This window comes from Diadema antillarum, unplaced genomic scaffold, assembly GCF_040938485.1.
Source record: "Diadema antillarum isolate AM-2024a unplaced genomic scaffold, OU_Dant_1.0 seq00000723_RagTag, whole genome shotgun sequence".
NCBI classification, from domain to species: domain Eukaryota; kingdom Metazoa; phylum Echinodermata; class Echinoidea; order Diadematoida; family Diadematidae; genus Diadema; species Diadema antillarum.
In genome coordinates, this window is record NW_027271626.1 from 442215 (window position 1) to 464360 (window position 22146).

Consider the following 22146-nt stretch of genomic DNA (forward strand, 5'->3'; position numbering starts at 1 on the left):
GGTGGTTAGATGGCTGCAGCCTTACATGGGTCAAGTATTTCATCTGTCTTGTTTGAAACGGTGTAAATTTGAGTGAATTAGCTGAGAGAGATGTACATGTATATGACGCTGACTGTACTGGACAGAAAGTTGTACTATTCTTTTAATATTGGTTCCACTGTTGTGACATCAAACGTGCCAGTGGCTACTGGATCAGTGAGTGGAATTTATTTCTGGGGTTTCAATCCAGGTCATTGCTTGCACTGTGCAATAATTGTTTTCCTGTGCTGTAATGCTTTCTTGCTTTTCCTGATTTGATGATGTCACTCTTCAGAGTAGTGATCGTCCCCTCTGTCTGTCTGTCTGTCTGTCTGTCTGTAAGTCAGACTGTGCCATACCATTGAAGAACAGCCACATACAAGATAGTCCATTTTTGTGTATGTCTTTTAGATACATTTACTGTGAAAAAGACTGGTCTTAATGGAAATGGCATGACCACACCTACACATTAACGTCATGGTGGACAGTGTATGTGACTGAAGAGGAGTAGAATCTCTTGTCGAAACTGAAACTGAATCTGAGCAACCACATCCTTCTGACAACACATAAGCCTGTGCTGTGAGAGTGCGTGTGTACAACATTGTACTTAAATTGAGGCAGATGTTCTTGTACATGTATGCTTGTTTGTTTTGCTTTTTTGTTGTGGTTATTATGCAATTCAAATTGGGGTTGAACTCGCAATCCATATTCTTCCAAGGGGAAGATAAACAACATATTCCCTTAAGGTGCTTTACAATACAATACACTGTTTTTGTTTTATAGCCCCAAAACTGCTTTTCCAAGGCACTGTAAAGAAATCAGTATGATATGCAGTTCCTATATTGCATGAACATGTGTTTGTACATATCTTTTCAATTTCTTTTTTAAATTGCTAATGCTGAAAAGAATTTCTTTCCTTGCACTCATGTGAGGTCGTTTATAGATTTATTTTTGATGCCAACTAAACTTCACTTGATTTTTATTTCCCCGTCATGAAACTATATGTCTTGCATGAATTCCTATGTTTCTAAGTGTTAAGCATATTATTGATATATGGACATGATGAGTTGTGAGGTGTATTTATATATTCAAGTTGATTTTTCTGTAAGCAGATGTCCATGCCAACTGAATATTGTTCAAGTTTAATGATCATTGAGTTGAAATATTTTCCAGGTTTGTATGATACTCTGGAGGAAAGGTAATTGCATTGTTGGGAAAGCACCAAGTATTTTAGGCTTGATTAGAGATTTTTAGGCCGTTTTGCTACTGAATTCAGACATTAGCCTCAATAGATATCGTGGAATACAGACCTCGGCGAATATTAAAGAATGCAGGCTTCATTATATACGTGCATTTGTTGTTTTGTGGCTTCTATTTAAGTTTATTTCTTGACATGGATGTCTGGTTTACATTCAATTCATGAATAGACAATTACCACCATGAAGCTAACCCATACACGAACCTCAGAAATTTCCATGACAATCTTTTTTCTTTTTCTTCTTGTTTTGTGGCGTCTATTCAAGTCATATTTTCTCCTACAAAGACATGTTTGATTTATTTCTGATTTGTGACAATGAGTTTTATCACCACCGGACTATAAGATATGCATGCCTTGTTCAACTATGATGCACTGAGAATGTGATCGTTGCCATGACAACCCTCATGCCTTGTAAATCTAAGATTTTGTACATAAATTGTACAGGAGTACGACCAGTTCTCAGTTTAGCTTTATGTCAGGATGTCAGTGTAGTGCAAACATGTTTACAGGATGTACATGTAGAACTAAATGTTAGATCATGAACTTCTCCTTGAATGCATCACTGCTACAGTTATTTAAAGTTTACAGAAAGCTCAAAAAATAATAAAAAATCACGGAATATGCAGATTAGAAAGTATAGACTTAAACCATTGAGGACAAGCTGATTTTGCTACAATACGCATTTCCCATAGATACTTGCTCGAGTATACTGGGGATTCATCCTCAATGGGTTAATCTTAATGTGTCTGCTTTTTTTTTTCCCCCTCAACTGCTTTAAGTCAATGTCTTGGTTTAGCTCCAATATATTTTGAGAATATTGTGTGAAGATTTGTAATCAACATTATGTTTTCATACTGAGAAAACACACATTGTTATCTACAAGAAACTTGCATTCTGCAATCATGTGATATTTTTAGAAGGTCTCCTGCAGTTTTCTTCTCTGCTTTACCTACATATTACAGTGTTTCATGAATACCTGTTGAAGACTGATTTTTTAGAACATCGATCAAGTAGATTTTTTGTTTTGTACCAATTTTTTTTCTCTTCTGTGCGCAAATTGCCCATTTGCTGTTGCTTTTGTATAAAGAAATCTGAATATCAACGTGTTTGATGTAACACAATCACATCTGAATGTGGAGAATAAAGAAATGGAAACTTGTAACATTTTAGTTTGGATTGTTTCACGTCAAATAAGTGTGTGTGTGTGTGTGTGTGTGTGTGTGTGTGTGTGCGTGCGTGCGTGTGTGTAACTGTGTATTTGTTCTTGCAGAGACATATACATAATATTATAGTGAGTATGGTGGAACCTTGTTATAACGAGGTTAGCTACAGTTGTATAGCGAGATATCAGATAACAGGTAATTTTGCAGGCCCCAGTAGTTTTTACACATATTCTGTTGTTTTTGTCCCTGATATAATGAGGCAGTTTCAGTAATCCCAAGCAGCTTGTTATATTGAGACCTGTTGTCTTGTAAATGTGCAATATTGTCTTCTCAACTTTCCATAAAGTACAGTATGTAAATGCTGTCAATGCCACTATAATTGTAACTGTTGGACATCCTGTGTCATATCCTATTAAATCTGCTATTGTGCCATCTCTGTAAGATACTATGATGTCATCAGCTGCTCCACTACTGCTGCTTCTCATGCCTTTTCTTTAAGTGCATAGTTGCAGTGAGAAAATGCGACTGCAAAATCATATTCCAGGATGGTTTATATTCCATATTAAGAATTCCGGAGATGGTCCAAGCAGCAGACTATGGCTGATCTGAATGAAACTCCTCCTATGCACTGTAATCTTGGAGACCTGTTATTGCAAAAAAACTCTCCACCCTTCATTTACACCTTTGTATAAGCATTTCTGTACAATTTGCCATCATCCATATAATTCTTTGCCTTGCTTTCACACATACACACAATGCATTTGCTACCATCTATATGCATGCACAAATACACACTCCTTCCCTGTTCCTAGATTCAAATGTAATTAAAGCCACAATAACCATACATTGATTGCAAGTAAAGCAAGTGTCTGCTCATATATCGTTTATTTTACAGTATCATGTATACATTGCAAATTATACAAAAGCAATAAGGACAAAATAAATGAATAAATAAATACAATTCAATGCCAGATGCATTTCCTTCATGGCAGTGGAAGTCTATAAGAATACAATAAATCTAATAAAAATTCCACTTGAAAATGAATGAAGTCACCTACATGGAAGTATGCACCATAGCAACCATCACCAACATACCAAGGTAGGCTGCATGTGTCAAAAAGAGTTGCAGAAAGAGAGGAGTTGATTTGTTTTACTCACAAAAATCAAATCTAGCGGAACTACAGGGTAGTTTACATCACAGTTTTTCCATTATTGATAAGCCTTTCCAATTACTTTTCCATATCAGTGTGCTGGTCAAAAATGGGAAAATCCCGATGTATAACTTTCACGCCATCTTACCAAACGTTAGCTAATTTGGTAGCAGGCATGACAATTTTTTTTTCTTTCAGCATTTGCAAGCAACACCACAAGGAGCGATCAAAACGGCTTCATAAATACCAATATTATTTCCTGAGGAGATGGCAGCATAGATGGGTCTATGATAAGCTCAAGTCTTGATCGATGTCAATCAGCCAAAGACGCCTGAAACTCAACTGGGTCTTAGTTGCATCACTTCTTCCTGATTTTCAGTGCAACATTTATGTCTCTGGAACAGAGCTTATCCCACAGTGTATCATCGTATTTGATGATGCTGTGTGAATAAATACCCACAAATTCCACTTAAAGAAAAGCTTTTTTGTTTGCTTTCTTTTTTTAAATGATGTGGATTGTAGAAAATAATGTTATGCCCTTGGCAAAACTAAATCGCTCACATGTATCTCTTCTTTTTTTTTCAGTTTCTGCAAAACATTTCATATCCAAATTGCCGTATTTTCATAATACTGAGAATACACTGTTGGCAGATTTATAATCCATTGGTGTTCAATCAAATAATCTCAGACTGAGTGCATAGATTAGGACATTTCATACTAAAATTCTACATGCACACCAGGTTAATGACAGATTTCTGTGCATGTATCATTCAAGATGCGAATTTCTCTTAAAACAATCGGGGCAAGTTTTGAACATCCAATAATATTTCTGATAAATGATATCATACAGTCGACAAACATCTGTAAATTTTTGCTCTCATCTTTTTCATATCATAGGAAACAAAGAACAGTATGTATGTCATGGAAAACATATACCCGCTTCAATATTCATCACTTTCCAGTTCTCATCCACTTTGAAATACTATGGTCACTGTGGCAGTATCATGATTGAGCTTCAAAATTTATTTACACAACGAATTTGGCATAATTTCTCTCAGTCACTCACAAATATGACCAATATCACAAAATACTTTCTCCATTTACCTATCAGCATAACACCTACTCTCAAGATGTTGCTTCCTTCTACAAGATGTAGCTCATGAAAATACATAAACTCCGTGTGGATAAATAAGAGATCTACAAAAAAGCCTTAAATCCAGATGAACCCAAAATACAACAGCCTTCAAGTAGGCAAGAGGGAAATGAATACGCTGTATCACATTTTAAATTTCTAACTACATGTACGAACTAGGTGGGAAAAAGAAAAGAAATCAATATTTCAGCACACTTAGAACAGAGCAATGCAACAGGAAACCCAATAGAAATACCTTAAATAGCCACAAACACACAACCCATGCTCTTATAAATAACATCTTCAACAAAGATATTCACAAATTTCAAACAATATTTTTACAAAGCAGTGGCATTTACACAATGTCACATTCTTTCCTTGAGTATAACTTTGTCAGTGGTGAATGCTGTGTATTTGTATGGCTGTTCATTTCATTAAACTAAACGCATCAACTCAATATGATTTGAAAATATTGCTATCACTCTTTCGAGTGTTCTTTTTTTCTGACTTTCTACAGACTTGAGATTATAGAATTGCTTCTGTTTTGCAACAAGGAAAACTTCCTATGTCATTGAACTTTGATGTATAACCTGTTAACAAAAGAAATTCCTTGGCAACCAGAAAGCTAGCGCAACCTTGCCCCACCTAGCAACAATGACTGAATGCACACTGGTTCAGGCTTTAGCTGTCAACACGAGATTCACAGAAGCTTAAGAGCAAAACAGTAAAGGACTCGCAAATTAATCAGATCACCTGAAAGAGGCCATCCATAAATAAGAGTACCTTGAGATATTGTCTTCCATATTCTGTTCCATTCAACTGCCACTTTACCTGTTTTGTGACATCATATCTATTACGCTCACATAGCATAATTAGAAATGTGTGTTCACCTCATAAACAGTCCATGCATGTATGATCAGACTTTCCCCAGTATCTTTCACGATACAAACAATAGAAACACCAAAAATATGTGTATATGTGTGAATTTATCATGAATGTGCGTCTGTGTCTGCCTAAATAAGGTGTGTGACTTTGCTAATCTAATTTTTCTGTCTAGCAATAGAATGCCACACAAACACAAGGCAGATATCAATAAAAGTGACGTCCGACAATCAGAATAAGATTTTGGTCCTTTGGGTGCATAACATGTAATATTGTGATAAATTGCAAATAAAAAGTAATCATCTCCTGTTCCCAGTTTGACAAATGAGAAAGCAGTGTTAAAAGACTTTGGTTAATCGCTTTGATGCGATGCAATGATTGGATGATATCGTGTTCAAGGCAGGGCTCAGGAGATATTTGACTTGGTATCTATCAGCAAAATCTATACAAAATATGTCTGAAGAAAAGAAGATATCATAAAGCAGCTAACACTATATTCAGTTCCTCTTTCTGTAGCAACATTACATAGTTGGATTACCAACACACTTCACATTTAGATACCCTGTTATATGTACTGACAAACTTATAACACTTAACTTTGAAGTTACAAAAAGCAAGAAGCTGTTTAGAGTAAATCAAACATGCAGGCCTCTAAATGATGGCACTGAATATTTTCAATGTGAAAAAAGCTACTACTGTTGCTCTACTCAGGCAACATACATGTATGTATTTGTGCTGGATTGACAGAAATGAAAATTTTGGGATTAGAAGATCGGGGCTGCCAACATTCACACTTCAAAATCAGGCAGATTCTGAAGAGATAAATAGTTGAGTGCTACACTCATCTCAATAGGCAAATATAATTCCCTAATTGGGGACATCTTTATGTTCTTTGGTATGGACATGACGAAGAAATGAATTCTTCAGAGTGCCTCCAGCAGAATCAGGGAGACTTAAGGAAGTCTGGAATGTGAAGCTGTGCAGGGGCGGATCCAGGAATTCCGTAAAGGGGGGGGGGGGGGGGGGGGGGCAATGCACCCCCGCCTGGATTTGCCACTGCTGAGGATTATGCTAGGATATCCACCATGTACTTAATTTCCTGGGAATAGAGTTGTATGTAGTATGCTCTTCTCTCAGAGAGTTGGCCCCCACAGCAACGATCAGCAGAATTCCTCACTACCTGACAGCTCACTGCAGACATTGGGGGGGGGGGGGGGGGGGGGGGAACACACAGAAAACTTGCAGGATAATCAATCAGCGTTATGCAACAAGGAACAACACGGTGTGTCCACCGACTAGTTCGTATCTAGCAAGTAAATGATACCCTTCTATGAAGAGATGTATGAAAGCACATTTTGTTTTATAGGAAATGGGAGAAGGATATTGAACATTTTGATGCACACGTTCTTCACTACACAATCAATATTAATAATAAGAATGCCACTGCTACAAATATTATCCCAGCCAGTTTAGTAGCTTTTGCTGTTATGATAATGCCAACAAAGTTAGGGGAAATGATATCATTTTCGATGGAAATGTGCACACATACAAATGGCAGGTAATGAAAGGACATTTGATTTAATTTTTTTTAAAAAAGCAAAAGTTCACTGACATTTGACAAAAATGGAATCACATGTATTCATTTGGCATTTTTCATTTTCTCAAATGGCTGTAATGAGATAAGAGAGGAACAAACAGACTGACATCGCAAAAAACAGAATATTCCCACCTCCTTTCCAGGCAGAGGCATAGAAAGAATGGTGAGGGGGATCTGATTCTGGAATAAAGTTGATAATGTGACTCTGACATGGACAATCTGGTAAAATTCAAATGATACAGACTTGAGCATATCAACAAGGATGGATAAACCAAATTAAACTCCAAATTAAAAAGTTTGGGTGGAAGATACCCAACAAATACACAAACAGCACTCTAAGTAACCTGTAGCCGTATCAATGATGGTACAGGGCCCTCTGATAGAGCAGTGGCAACACTGATAATCCTCGATATATAAGACCTTATCATTACATGACAAATAGGCCATTGTAGTGTATCCCTTCCTACCTTGCTTCAAAGTCCTGCTCAAGGTGTTCTAACAGCTCTGGCGCCCTCTCCAGCATGAGTGTGTAGAGCTGGTCCAGGTACTGCTTCTGTCTGCTAGACTCCTCTAGCTCCTCCTGTAGGACATGGAGGATCTCATCCTAGAGACAGAGAGAAACAGGGTGAGAGATAAAAGAGACAGAAAAGAGAGAAAGAGTAGGAATGAGATGAAATAGACAGAAAGGAGATATAAAACAATGAGGGTGAGAGATAAAAGAGACAGAAAGGAGATATAAAACAATGAGGGTGAGAGATAAAAGAGACAGAAAGGAGATATAAAACAATGAGGGTGAGAGATAAAAGAGACAGAAAGGAGATATAAAACAATGAGGGTGAGAGATAAAAGAGACAGAAAGGAGATATAAAACAATGAGGGTGAGAGATAAAAGAGACAGAAAGGAGATATAAAACAATGAGGGTGAGAGATAAAAGAGACAGAAAGGAGATATAAAACAATGAGGATAAGAGATAAAAGAGACAGAAAGGAGATATAAAACAATGAGGGTGAGAGATAAAAGAGACAGAAAGGAGATATAAAACAATGAGGGTGAGAGATAAAAGAGACAGAAAGGAGATATAAAACAATGAGGGTGAGAGATAAAAGAGACAGAAAGGAGATATAAAACAATGAGGGTGAGAGATAAAAGAGACAGAAAGGAGATATAAAACAATGAGGGTGAGAGATAAAAGAGACAGAAAGGAGATATAAAACAATGAGGGTGAGAGATAAAAGAGACAGAAAGGAGATATAAAACAATGAGGGTGAGAGATAAAAGAGACAGAAAGGAGATATAAAACAATGAGGGTGAGAGATAAAAGAGACAGAAAGGAGATATAAAACAATGAAGGTGAGAGAATGTAGAGAGAGAGATATGGCAAGCGAGAGATGAGAAAAAGAGAAAGTGAGGGAGGTAGTGTGAGGAATGGAGAGAGATAAAGAGAGAGAGAGGAACATACTACTATTCCAACAAATTGTGAGGAAGAGATGACTTATGGTAACTATGGTAATCATTAAAATGGAAAAAAAAATACCAATGGAATATGCAAAAACGAAAGAAGGAAACAAGCTTTGAATTACTATTTCTCTGGTTTGTGCTTAGTGTGAGCGATAGTGACAGCGGACCGTTGTCACTTTTAATAACTGTGTGCTTTTTAAAAACAAATGTTTGAATTTGTACAGCGGCTGTTTATGCAGCAAACTGTGTGGCATCGGAAATATAATGAATACCCAGCAATTTGGAGGATTGCTCATTTCCTTTAGAATTGATAATTCACTCTGTCAAGACGTCATGTACACTGAAAGACCACCTAACAAGACTACAGACTAATCCTTATCACAGCTATATTCTGTCATATCATTACCATCCCATCCAACTTCAAAAATGCTGGCCACACCCTGGAATATAAAAAGCAGTCATCTGCTTGTCCCAAACTGTGGAATCAACTACACCAAACTCTCCTTAACCAAAAATCCGTCATCATCTTCAAAAAATATTCCCAAACTCATGTGTTTCATGAAAAATCCCTTTAAAAAGCACAAATGAACATGTACATGTATGTACATGGAAAATGTGCTATGTAAATGCATTATTGTTATTATCATATCACCATGCAAACCTTAACCACTGATGGAAGAAGACGATAAAGGAGCAGTGGTAAAAAAGGTAGAAATAAAGTTATCACATATAAACCGTAGAAAAATTCTTACTTTCTCAGCAGGTTTGAGCACCTCCCACAATGGAGTGTCATTGTCTGCATTGGCGATGAGGTCAACGGCCTTGACCCCTGCATTGAGGTTGAGGTCAATGACCTTCTTCTTGCTCTGGATTTGGTCCTTCTCCTGAGAGAGTGTGGTAATCTCTGCATTCTGTAAAATGCAACAAAAATGAATTTGCATATGTATCAGTAGAGAGCCAGTAGTATTTACAGACATGTAGCATGACTGTGTAAACACACTTACCCTTTTCACATGACCACTTGGTTTCAACTCAGCCCTGCACTGGCACAAGTCAGGGTGAGGTTTAATTCATCCATGTAAATGGCTAAGTCTGCATCTAGGGAGGGCAGGTTCTATCTTGGCAACTGACCAGGCCTTCATGGGAAGTTGTTTAGATGACAGACTGGAATTAAGGCAGGCCTTTGTTTGCACCAGCAGTAAATGGGCAGGCTGGCCATGGAATCAAGTTTAGGTTCACTCGCCAATAGCCGTCACACATATGCTTTCAAAATGTTTCTTGGTCTTCAAATGTTAAATCCACAATCTCAAATCACATTAGGGTGCAGTTTGTAAACACTTCAGAGAGAAGCTATTCACACTGACTGAATAGTATGCATATGTGCATAGAATTCCCGTCTGGTTGGTAATTACCTTTTGGGCGAGGGCGGCCTCCAGTTTCTTTAGCTTCTGGTCTTGTTGCCATACCTTTGCCTGTAGGTGAAAATTAAAAAAAAAATGATTTTGATATTACAAGATGTAAAATGCATAGTGACAGTTCATGAAGACGATGAAAATATGAAATGTGTGAATAATGATGACAAGGCCTCATGCGCACTTCTATGTCCTTAAAATCACATTTTCCATCCTTTTTACATGTCTATATTTCCAATTTTTAAAATAATTTTCTCTACATTTCTGTCCTTGCATTGCTGTGCCTATTTACTAACCCTTCCTGATAAACAACTACTTTTTTCTTCCTCCTCCTACCCATTAACTCTTCTTTCACATTTTTGTCTGCATGTTATTTTGTCCTTTAACATTCTATCTACAATAGAGCCTTCTGTTTTCTTTTGCTCTTTTTTTTTCAATGTCCTACTATAAATGTGAAAGTAGTGTGGATATATCCACAAATTTTGTGTTTGTCTCAACTATGGGCAAAATTACAATCAAGAATATAATTTGGGATATGTCAAATTTTGTAAAAGAAAACATACTCTCATTGTGAAAACATAAAAGAACTACAAGTACATCCACAGATTGGCTCACCAGTACAAAAAAAAAAAAAAAATGCATTATAATGTGTGTAAAAATTATGTGATAAAGAGGAATAACAGAAATAAATGGGAAGTAAAATTGTTGGCAGCAGACCTCCAACCTCTCCTTGTCCCCCTGTAGTCTACTGATGGCTTGATTTGATTGGTTGACGTTCCCCTCATGGGCCATCCTCAGCTCCTCTGATATGGCTTGGTTCCTGGCTTCTAGCGCCTCAATCTGTCCAAACATACAAGGACACACAAACAAAAACATAGATGTCTTCTAATCACTTGTGATAGACATCTCAGGTTATTAGTACAACAACAACAACAACAAAATTCCCTCCACTTGCCAGAATGGTCGATATACATCCCGGGGTACCAAATAAAAATCAGCCATTTTGTTGCATTATTTATTTTTGTTTTAAAGGTTGTACCCTGGGTGCCTAAAAGTGGGAAATTATTTTGATGTTGGGAGCTACCGCACACTAGCCACTGCACTGCACTGCACTGAAGCACACGCTATATTGCCAGCACAGTACCTGTATACTATGCATGCGTAGTATCACATGCAGTGTGGCATGGGAATGACTGTACACGCACACACAGTGCATGCATTCTCTGCGGCTGTCCTCGAGTGGACGTGAGGTGGCGCTACACAACATGGTACCCCGGGGTACTATGGTACCCCGGGGTAACACATGATGCATCATATCAAGATCTTTGTACTTTTAGCAGACAGGTGGCCATTTATTTTACTTGCCAGACAGCAAGCTTTAGTAGCCCAGGGCAAACAGGCTAGTGGGTTTGCAGCTGTAAAATAAAGATATAACTGATTGATGCACAAGTGTTACATTGATATCTACTTGAAGTTATATATACATGTATATAAAAAAAAACTATTAAATTGTGATAGGTTTAACAAATTAACTGAATGGAGTCATTGAATTGGATTGGATTGAAAATGACACATGTAATCAGAAAGTATGACATATTTTATAAATATGACACAAAAACTCTGTTCTTGCTGCATGAACATTTTGAGGTTCATTTTTTAGACTTTTCAAGTATGCTCAATCTAAATTTATAAAGAACTTTGTAGCATATGATTATAGGCATTGGTCCGACTGATAAAACATTTTTTGTCAAACTCTCTTGCAAGAACCTACGTGTACATATATTAAAGTGCCTACAGGTTGGACATATCACTATATGCGTAATATATGTTCCATCTCTTATAGTCATTCTAAATAAATTTTCTCACGATACTGAAACTAACCTTCTGATGTAGCTGCTGCATCGTCGTCTTCTGCTGAGACAGCTCCAAGACTTGGTGCTGCAGGGGTCGCAATCTGAAAGTGAAAACGAAGATGTTTACTTGACATTAAATCAATCCCTATAGAGGGATCAACCTTGATTCATGTCCACACCCTTTTGTTTCCAGCTGGATACAAACTTGTGTAATCATCATAAGCTGCACAAAATTTCTGCTGAAAAAAACCCAACAACAATCAACTATCCACCACTCATGCAATGATCACGTTTCTTTGGGACTCATGCTATGATCACTTTTCTTTGAGATAAATGCTAAATTCGATGCCTTAATTAGCAGGGGTGATTCTCAAAATCATTCGATTTTTTGACTCAAAGCATTGACATCCTGACAGCTCTGGAATATTCAATCAGAATATAACTAAACTTCAAGCAAGCTATTAACCCGTTAAGGACGAGTACCGAGTATACTCGGGCAAGTGTCTATGGGAAATGCGCGTTGTAGCAAAATCAAACCATCCTCAACGGGTTAAAAGACATGAAGTGATATGAAAGATATTTTAGCCAGCATGCTTCTCTTCAACTGATGTAAAGTGAAGGTTAATGAAGAGAGATAAATGCCAAAGTAATTTTGATAGTTCTAAAACTAGAGGAATGCCCCTCTACGGGAAAGGTACGGAAGGCGTACTTTGGGTTGAACTCTCACCTCTGCACAGTCTCCGACAGTCTCTTGTTCTCCTGCCAGCACGCCTCGTAGTGCTCGGAGGCCGTGGCCAGCTGCATGGTCAGCCGGTCAACCTCCGTCCCCATGTGGTCACTGCTCCCTTCCCGCATCAGGACCAGCTGGGCCTTCCGGGAGCGGTTGAGCAGCGTGTTGACCTCCAGGATGCTTGAAGCCAGCACGCTGTGACCGTTGACCTCCACCAGCCTGCATATCAACAAGGCAACATGAAATCATTCAAAAACTCTGATTGTCACTCACATAAAGGGTAAGAATCACACTCACACTAATCTAGCATTATCAAATGGCATTAGTTTATTTTGTGTACTAACTTTGCCAGGTTTCCATTGGCCAGAAATTTCTAAAAATACATGAATAAGACATACATCATTTGTTAGCAGCTCTAAAAATTCAAAATTACTCAATGTCAATCAATTGAATATGAATGATATGATATGTCACCTAAACTGTCAACTTCAAAAAAGCTTCTTCACTTTTTCACTTTTACTTTAACAATTCCTTCAGAAATGGTTTGACGAAGTGGTATGATTTGGCATGGCTTTTAGAAGGAAGATATTTACCAATCAACATGAGAGATGTGAGGTCATTGCCTCTTCTAATTTTCTTGTCCTAAAATTCTATACCGTTTTATTCTAAGTCAAGTTTTGATAAAACCTCTAATTTTTTGTTTGTCTAATTTTACTGCATAAGCTGTTATTGTTGCATACAGATATTTTTGTGAAAGAGGATGTCACAGACATTTTGTCACAGACATGTTGTTTCATGAATTGACATCGAGGATATTGTAAGTGCACTATCATCTTCGTGTATGGCGACATTTTCATGTGTGGTTAATTTCACGGACCAAGTGATTCGCGAAAATTTGCAAAAATAACGGCTTAAATACCATATTCTGTTTATCAACGTCAACTCAAACAAGGGGTTGAATTCAACTTATTAACCCATTGAAGACGAGTCCCAAGAATACTCGGGCAGGTGTCTATGGGAAATGACTGTTGCAGCAAAATCAGCCTGTCCTCAACGGGTTAAAGTAACTAACCTGTCTCCGACACGCATCACTCCAGCGGGCATGCAGCCCTGGATGTAGACCCCGCCCTTTGGGCCCCTCTCAGCCAGCTGGAAGTGGAAGCCCTGAGAGCCAGCGTTGGCCTGGAGGGCCAGCAGAGAGAACTGCTGGTGGAGGGGCATTGAGTTGTAGAAGCTGGGCACGCCCCGCGGGGACATGGCCGCCTTCTTCTTAGCATCATCCACCTTGGGTAGAGAACGGGGGAGTGTGAGATAGTCACAAGATGAAACACACAGACAGACAGACAGACAGACAGACAGACAGACACAGACAAACAAACAGGAAAGAAAGGATGCCAAGAAAAAGAAAGCAGAAAAATGAAAGCCGAGATATAGCTTTGGGGAATGGAATGGCAACAAATTCCAAGGGACTGCAAAATGCCATACTCTTATTTTCTTTATGTATATTTTGTTTTTTGTTTTTTGAATGCATCAACTATGGCCACGCTACAGATATTTCTCCAGGAATTGCAGAAATTAAGAGTTCGTAATGATACCAAGAGAAGAAAAGATGTGAATAGTACAAGATTGTGTGATAACAATGATCAATTAGATCACAACCAAAAAAATTACTTAATAAACAAATATTGTGATAAAGTTTGTCTTGTCACCAATATCCTCACACTATACAAGGACAAATCTTTCTCTTTGCAACTATTTATAATGAAATGAATTATGACTATTATTCATAACTGTTGAAAGATCCTCATTATATGTGTTCATTGTCTGACCCATCCTGTCCATACCTTCTGTGCTTGCAGCTGGTAATCTGCTACAGCCGTTTCCATGCTAGCCAGGAGAGAGCTGTGGTCATACTGTGCCTTGAGGAGTGCAACCTCTGCCAGGGTCAGGTCGTATCCAGTTGATGCACTGCACAGAAGAACCAATGACACCGAAATGAGAAACTCTGACACAGATTCAAACTTGTATACAACCCATACCTGTACCATTCACTGGTGACTTTAACATGTCAATGTCAATATTGAAAAAGTTTGTGCATGACAGATGTTCATCCCCATTAAAAGTGAGCTATTCTTTGAAACTTTGATAGTACAGTGCACTCCCGTTATAATGAACACGGTTATAATGAAACTCTTGTTACAACAAAGTAAAAATTTAGGTCCAAAAATTATCTACATATCTTTATATACACGTTTCATAGTTTGGCTATAATGAAAATTCAGTGTAACAAAAAAAAATGCTGGTCCTTACGATTTCATTAAACCAGGAGTTGCCAAAATCAACCTGCGTATATGAATCTTAAGAAGGCAAGCTTGAAGTCATTTTTCTGCTTGCATCAGAACACATTTTACAATTGTCTTGTTGAGGACATCTTGCTGTGTCATGTGAACCGTTAACATCAATTTTAGTTTACACATTTACTAGCTGAGTTTTTGTTCTGAGTGAAAAGATAGGGGGGAGGTGGGGCTGGGCAAGCCATACATGTCTTCAAGACCTCCTCCCAGCTCTTTTGGGATGTATACACTGAAGATTCTAGAGTGTTTATAATGACCATGATTTCTCAAAGAATAGGGAAGGGGAAGGGGGGGGGGGGGGGACCTAGCCGTACCTGTCTCCGAGACCCCCACCAAGCTCTTCAATCTCTTGTCTCATCTCCTCCACCTCCCTCTGTCTCTCATCCACAGCCACGCTGGCTGCCTCCAGGGCTGCCAGCAGCTCAGTCAGCTGGGCTGGTAGGGAGTCTGTAACGGTGCAAAGTCAGGCGTAAGATTACAGACATTCTTTTCACACTTTTTTTTCATTCTTTTGCACTGTAAATACATGTACTATCAACAGATGAAATGCAAGCAATTATTTACAGGGCTCGACACTAACATTTCTCTCTTGTTCGAGCCACTATTAATATATATTGAGTTTGACATTTTGGTGTCCCAAAAAGAAACAAAGTGGCTCAAAATAAAAGGAAATATGAAATTTCGTTTCAAATTTCAGCTGCCCCATCAGGCAACCAAAAGATAACCTTTTGGGAAATTTGGTGGCCACACATTAATTTTCATTGGCCCCGGACCCGGATTTACACAAGACACCAACAAAAAATCAAAGCCTTACCTGTGACTGGGCAAGAGGCCAACCTCTGCTCCAGGGCCTGTAACCTGGCATCTATATTCTTCTGGCTGTATGAGTTCCCCAGATCAACGAGGGCATCTTGCAGCGCCCTCAACTTGAATAAGTGGAGAGGAGGAGTTTATCATAAGATTTCAAGTTGTTCAAAAACAAACAGAAAAATAGCAGCTACCATAAAGTGTTTTCTTTTTCATCTAATTCAGGATTTGAGTAAAAAAGAAAGGGCTGAACTTTGTGGATCTGCCAGAATCTTTGTCAGAGGCAAAATGACAATAACATAGAAAAGTAGCCATACATATACATAAAAAAAATGTGTAGACTGCAGATATAACAGCATAACATACACTATAACAGAGGAGCTAGGGACACAGAACAAAGATGAGAAAATTGTCCAGTTGGGTGTCAAAAGCAGGGAGTCATTCAGGCATAAAAGGGGGATTATAGCAATGGAGTGACAGGCACAAAGGAAGGGTAATGTCAGGCCAGTGACGATCCCTAAACTCAAGGGTGGACGACCTGTAAAGGATAAAGATTTGAACTTTCCACCAATAATTTTCATAAAACCACTGCAGGAGTGTAGTTTAAAATCTAGTCTCTAGTAACTATATTCCACTGTCCATATCTGCAGTGTACATACCTCCTTATTCTTTTCTTCCAGTTCTTTTGAGATATCATGGGTCTCTGAGTTGTAGACTTCATTATTAACCTGGGAAAAAACAAGACATAAAAATGCTTGACAATGCTGAGGTTCTGACAAATGTTGACAAATTACAATAGGGAGTACTAGTAGCCATGTTAAACCAGACAGACATTTGTAAACTTTATCATAGAATATATAAATCTTATCTTATATTATATATTTTTACTTTTTGCATTGCACATAACACATATCCACAGGTTCTCTAACACTAAAAAAATAATCCACATTAGTTCAATGGGACAGGCTGCAATTATTCCAGAGCATTTGTTTGGCATTACACATCAATTTATCTCTTGATATGCAGGTTGGAAATGGTGAAACAGACACCACAACAGTTCTGGGGTGTAAAACTAATCCCCATAATTTTTTCGTTTGTGATGATGAAGACTTTCACAGCAATAACATGTTTATTCTATAGTGAAGGCAACACAAGCTTAAGAATATGAATAATAAAGCCCCTCATACTATTCATCAGCCAATTATAACCATGTATTTCTTGTTTACTTCAAAACAATCAAGGCTAAACCAGGTGCAACTACTTCTAATAATAGCACAGAAATCTACAGGTCCTTTGTATAAAAACATTTCACACCTGTGCCAACTATCAAAAAATCAATACAGTTTCACCTGGAGTAAAGTTCATGACAATGCATTCTTCAGCCTCTCTTGAATGCACATGATTATTCAAGCATTACAGCAAGTGTGCAGAAACCATGAGGTCATTCACCGTGTGTGGGGTCAACAAACTCAACACACTCAGCAGAGTTCAAGGGGTTGACATCATTGACTTTATACAGAGAAAGATGGCACACACAAACGCACACACTGCTTCAAACTCTTTGTGCAGGTCAACGGACTTTGGGGTCAAAACCTATCGAAAGTATACCAGCAAACATGTTTTTCAGACAACACACAGATAATATAATTCACACAGCAAGTTGCTTGGCTTGGAAATTGTATGGCAATTCAATGTCAAAATTAAGAATATGCTTCTAAACTTACTTGTATTTCAGGTATGGGGCTAATGGACACATTGGCCACTGGTTCAACAGGTTTGGGTACATCCTTTGCTGGGACAAGAGACTCTTCTATACTGGCCATCTGAGGGTCACATTACATATAAATTAAAGATTGAAGATAGAGAGAAATAGAGAGAGAAAAAGAAAAAGTGATAGAAATAGAAAAAGATAGAAGATGTTACTATACAATAATATATGAAATGGCATTCATGCACACATCTACCCTTCACAGCTCCAATTTCAAATTCTCCTTTTATAAAGACTTATATACCAGGTGGCACCATCTTAAAGCTTTTGTACCTACTAAACGCAACATGAATGGTTCCATCGATTCTATCCTTCTCACATACATACCTGTCATGATTTGCCAGTGAGTGCTAAGACAGTACATACAACTTGATGGTTGGCACAAGACTCAGTGCTGCTACTAGTTGCTGCTGCTCATGAGTGGCTTAGACCATGGGCCAAGACCCGAAAAATGGGGTATTGGTACCACCTGAGGTGGCAAAACCTTCTTGGTGTCATTTTGTTTGTCGGGCATAGATGCTTATCAAGCTACATTGTGTATGATAGCATTTCCAAATGAGTAGCTTAGTCATAATAAATGAATTTTTAACCAATTTGGTCTCCTTTTTATATCCCTATACTTCTGAATCGAAACTAACCGCTATATTCCCTTCACTGCCTTGAATAAGACTAAGCGCACCGCGTTTACAACTGAACACCTGTGAACATACAGAAGACAGTGCTCTTCTTTGTATAGAGGTTAGTCTCGATTCAGAAGTATGGGGATATAACAACGAGACCAAATTGGTTTAAAATTAATTTATTATGACTAAGCTACTTATTTGGAAATGCTATCATAGCTTGATAAGCATATCTATGCCCGACAAACAAAATGACACCAAAAAGGTTTTGCCACCTCAGGTGGTACCAATATCTGGCCTGGCCCATGGACTAGTTGCAACATTTCATTTGGAACAGTCAGAGAGATCTGATCGTTCACTACACAGCTTCAACATACCCCAGAACTACTTTTTCATTTTTTTTTTTTTTTGTCACAATAGTTACTCTACTGTAAAGCAAAGCAGTTGCAAACAAACAAAACATCATGCCACACAAGTCACAATTTCTATGCTACTGCAGCAAGCAGAACTCACTATCGACATGGAATATGAATACAGTCCTGTCAATAAATACTGGCCATGTTGCAAAAATGATGTATATACTGTAAAGTTTGTCAGATAAGGGGGAGTAATATGCATGTTTACACCTTAAAGGACAAGTCCACCTTCATATACATGTGGATTGAGTGAATGCAACAATATCAGTAGAACACATCAGTGAAAGTTTGGGGAAAATCGGACAATCCGTTCAAAAGTTATGAATTTTTAAAGTATCTGCGTATTCATTGCTGGATGAGAAGACTACTACAGTGTATGATGTCATATGCGTACAACCATATAAAGAAAATAAAAAGAGAATTTCACAAAACTTTACTTTTTGAATAAAGTGCACATTTCTTCGACTTGCTTCTGACATATGTTGAGGGTAATTTTATTACCCCTTCCTTCTGAAAGAGAGAAGTCAAGTGTTCTTTTGTTATGTGAGAAAAGTGAAAATATGTTGAATTTTCTTTATTCTTTCTTTATATCGTTGTACTCATGTGACATCACAAGCTATAGTAGTCTTCTCATCCAGCCTTGAGTGAGCAGAAACTTCAAAAATTCATAACTTTTGAACGGATTGTCCGAATTTCCTCAAACTCTCAATGATGTGCTCTACTGATTTTGCTGCATACACGCAACCCACATGTCTATGAAGGTGAAGTTGTCCTTGAATAATGGCATGGTCTGATCTTAACAATATTACAAAGGAGGTGGATATTCCACCTCCCTGATATTACAAATTCAATGTGTTAAAGAGGTTAAGTGTATGCATCAGTGACAATCTGCTTTAAAATTGTTTCAAAACACTCTTCTTCTTTTCTTTTTTTTAATTGATGTTTTGAGATGTAGTGGAGTGTGAACATGCAATCATCACGAGCAACAACAGTGGAGATGTTCACACTCTACAAGTGGCAAAAATGAGAATCAAGCATCTAATTTGTAGTCCTATACTATAATACTCGAAGTTGTTGTTGTTGTCGCGGCCTTATGTATTTCCTGTTTTATTTAGGCGTTGCTGGTTTCTCTATCTCCTCCCGAGCCGTCGGCTCCGGGCAGTTGCGACCGGTGCCGTCGGCCGCAGGAGAGTATCCTACATCGAATGGCGCGGGTTTCGTCCCCTCTCCGCCTCCGTGTCGACGTCGAGGACGAAAAAGAAAAATTAATTAGCTACATGCATAATGCATTTTTGTGCGTGACGAAAGAGCCGAGTGTTTCAATATTCACGGAACCTGCGCTGGCCTCCTGCTTTCTCGATCTTCCATCTTTTAGCTTGCAGAGACACTGGGGGATACTAAAGATGATGGTGCAGCGAAATCTCTGACATCTTCCGGCGGACGCGCACGCACACACACAATGTACATCGCAGAACTCTATACACACTCTACACTGTGTGTATATAGTTCTGTGATGTACCTTTGCCTCCGCCTGTTACGTGTACTGAATGTATTGACGATGGTTACACGAATCTGTGTGTGCGTGATATATGGACTACAAGGGCATTTACGTACAGTTCGCCATTATTGGCGTCCCAAAATGAAAACAACGAACGTTGGTTATGTACAATTAATTTGTAATTGTATTTTGCACAACTGCAGAATACTATATGCAGCTCAGGTACGTCATTTAGTTTGCTCGCCGTTTGCTCTCAAGTCCGGTGTCATTGTACGCAGACTGTTTAGGACGCGGCTAAATATATTTGCCGATCGTACCCTTGCATATCAGATTACACGCGCAGCTGTGTCCATTCGTTTACTGCAGAGCTGCTGTAATCATACATATTCATAAGATGAGCGGACGTAGAGGAAAACCTCGCTTTGCCGACCGCCTATTTTTAAAATTGCAAGTGGAAATAGAATGTGTGGTTCTATGGTCTATCAAACCAAGTTTTGGTGACAAAAAAAAGAGGGAGCAATGAAGACGAATGCAGTGATGTATATATTCTTCTTTCTTCCATAACATGGGAAAAATATTAAAGAAAAAAAATACGAGGTCGTGAGAACCTACTCCCACGGGTGCCTATTATACCTGATGACTATGATCTCCCCCTCCCCAAATAATAACAATGATGATAATAATAATAATAATAATAATAATAATAATAATAATGATAAGGATAATGATAATAATGATATAATAATAACAATAATAGGAGCAATAATTGTAGGCTTAATATTAATTATGATAATGTACAATCTGAAGCAGATGTAGTTCTATATTAATATGATATATCAAGCCAAGTTTTGGTGATTAAAAACAAAAAGGAGGGAGCAAAATTATGAAGACGAAAATATCTTATTTTTCTCTCATAACGTGGGGAAAAGAAACATGAAAAAAAAACACACAAAACAAACCGAGGCCTTGAGACCAGCCGTGGATTCCCGCGGGTGCCCGCGTGGATGCAAGAGCAGGGGGTAATCAAAGTCATAGTGTTAATATCTTCCCGTTTCGACGGGAACAACCTGTGGGCAGAACTTTCGGGGAATCTCATTTGCGTTTTTGGTAATTTTTCCCTGAATGTTTTTGTTTTTTGCCCTGCGGAGGTGGAAATGTGTGTGTGCGTGAGGGGGGGGGGAGGGGTGAGGGGCAACAAGACAACTGTTGGACTTCAACGGGTGCAAATAACCCCTCGAAACTCAAGTTCTATAATAAAAGCAAGTAGTGGCGGGAATGATCCCTACCAATGGACCGGATCGCCTGGCATATACTACAAAAATGTATTATAAAATTTCTGGGAAGGGTGGTCATTTAGAAGACAGCACAATTAACGAAAGAATGAGAAGACTTTTCTTTTTATTTCTTCAATAAAAATGTGCAAAATCGTATTATGAGAGAAAAAAAAAACCCTCAGACCCGTGGATTTCCACGGGTGCTGCTAGTTAAAACAATATTCATGAGAGGAATAGGGAGAGCTGGAGTAAAAATCTGTATACAACCCTCTCCAACAAAAACAAACAAACAAAAAACAAACAAGCAAACAAACAAATAAGCAGAGGAAAATCCATCAGTATTATGCATTCACAGTACTTTTCAGGACCACACTGCAATGAGCACGAACAATAGCCAAAACCTAACTCCACAGGTCAAACACAGGCCATGGCAAACACAATGTAATTCACTATTTCTGTACACATTGTAGCCATGAATGTAATTATATATAGCTGCATTTCTCTATCTATTGAATTCCACACACCCCTTTAAATTAATTGATTCTGTTACTAGTAACATATATCTAGCTGACTTTATACAACGTCCAAGTAGATCCTTGTAATCTGATTGGAGGATTGTTGGTGACGTGATATTCAATAAGTACTCCATTCAACGCGCCGTGCAATTTTGGTTCTATTTTTGCGTGCAACTTGGTTCAATTTTTTCGTTCTATTCCATGGTTCGAGAAATTGTACGGTAGCATTGGGGGTACCA

General features: G+C 38.2%; 1 protein-coding gene across 1 annotated transcript in view; it reads right to left on the bottom strand.

Moving 5' to 3' along the window:
• Positions 1-6764: 6764 nt before the first annotated feature.
• LOC139738131 (uncharacterized) overlaps positions 6765-22146 on the bottom strand; it is a 37930-nt gene continuing 22548 nt past the window's right edge. Inside the window, exons 15-27 of the mRNA XM_071648792.1 lie at positions 17541-17639; positions 16476-16544; positions 15824-15935; positions 15324-15456; positions 14500-14623; positions 13728-13939; positions 12653-12874; positions 11954-12026; positions 10790-10912; positions 10073-10132; positions 9413-9571; positions 7669-7805; positions 6765-6795 (exon numbers count right to left, since the gene is read on the bottom strand). Of these exons, the coding sequence (XP_071504893.1) occupies positions 6765-6795; positions 7669-7805; positions 9413-9571; positions 10073-10132; positions 10790-10912; positions 11954-12026; positions 12653-12874; positions 13728-13939; positions 14500-14623; positions 15324-15456; positions 15824-15935; positions 16476-16544; positions 17541-17639 (1554 nt within the window). The remainder of the gene's footprint in view (positions 6796-7668; positions 7806-9412; positions 9572-10072; positions 10133-10789; positions 10913-11953; positions 12027-12652; positions 12875-13727; positions 13940-14499; positions 14624-15323; positions 15457-15823; positions 15936-16475; positions 16545-17540; positions 17640-22146) is intronic.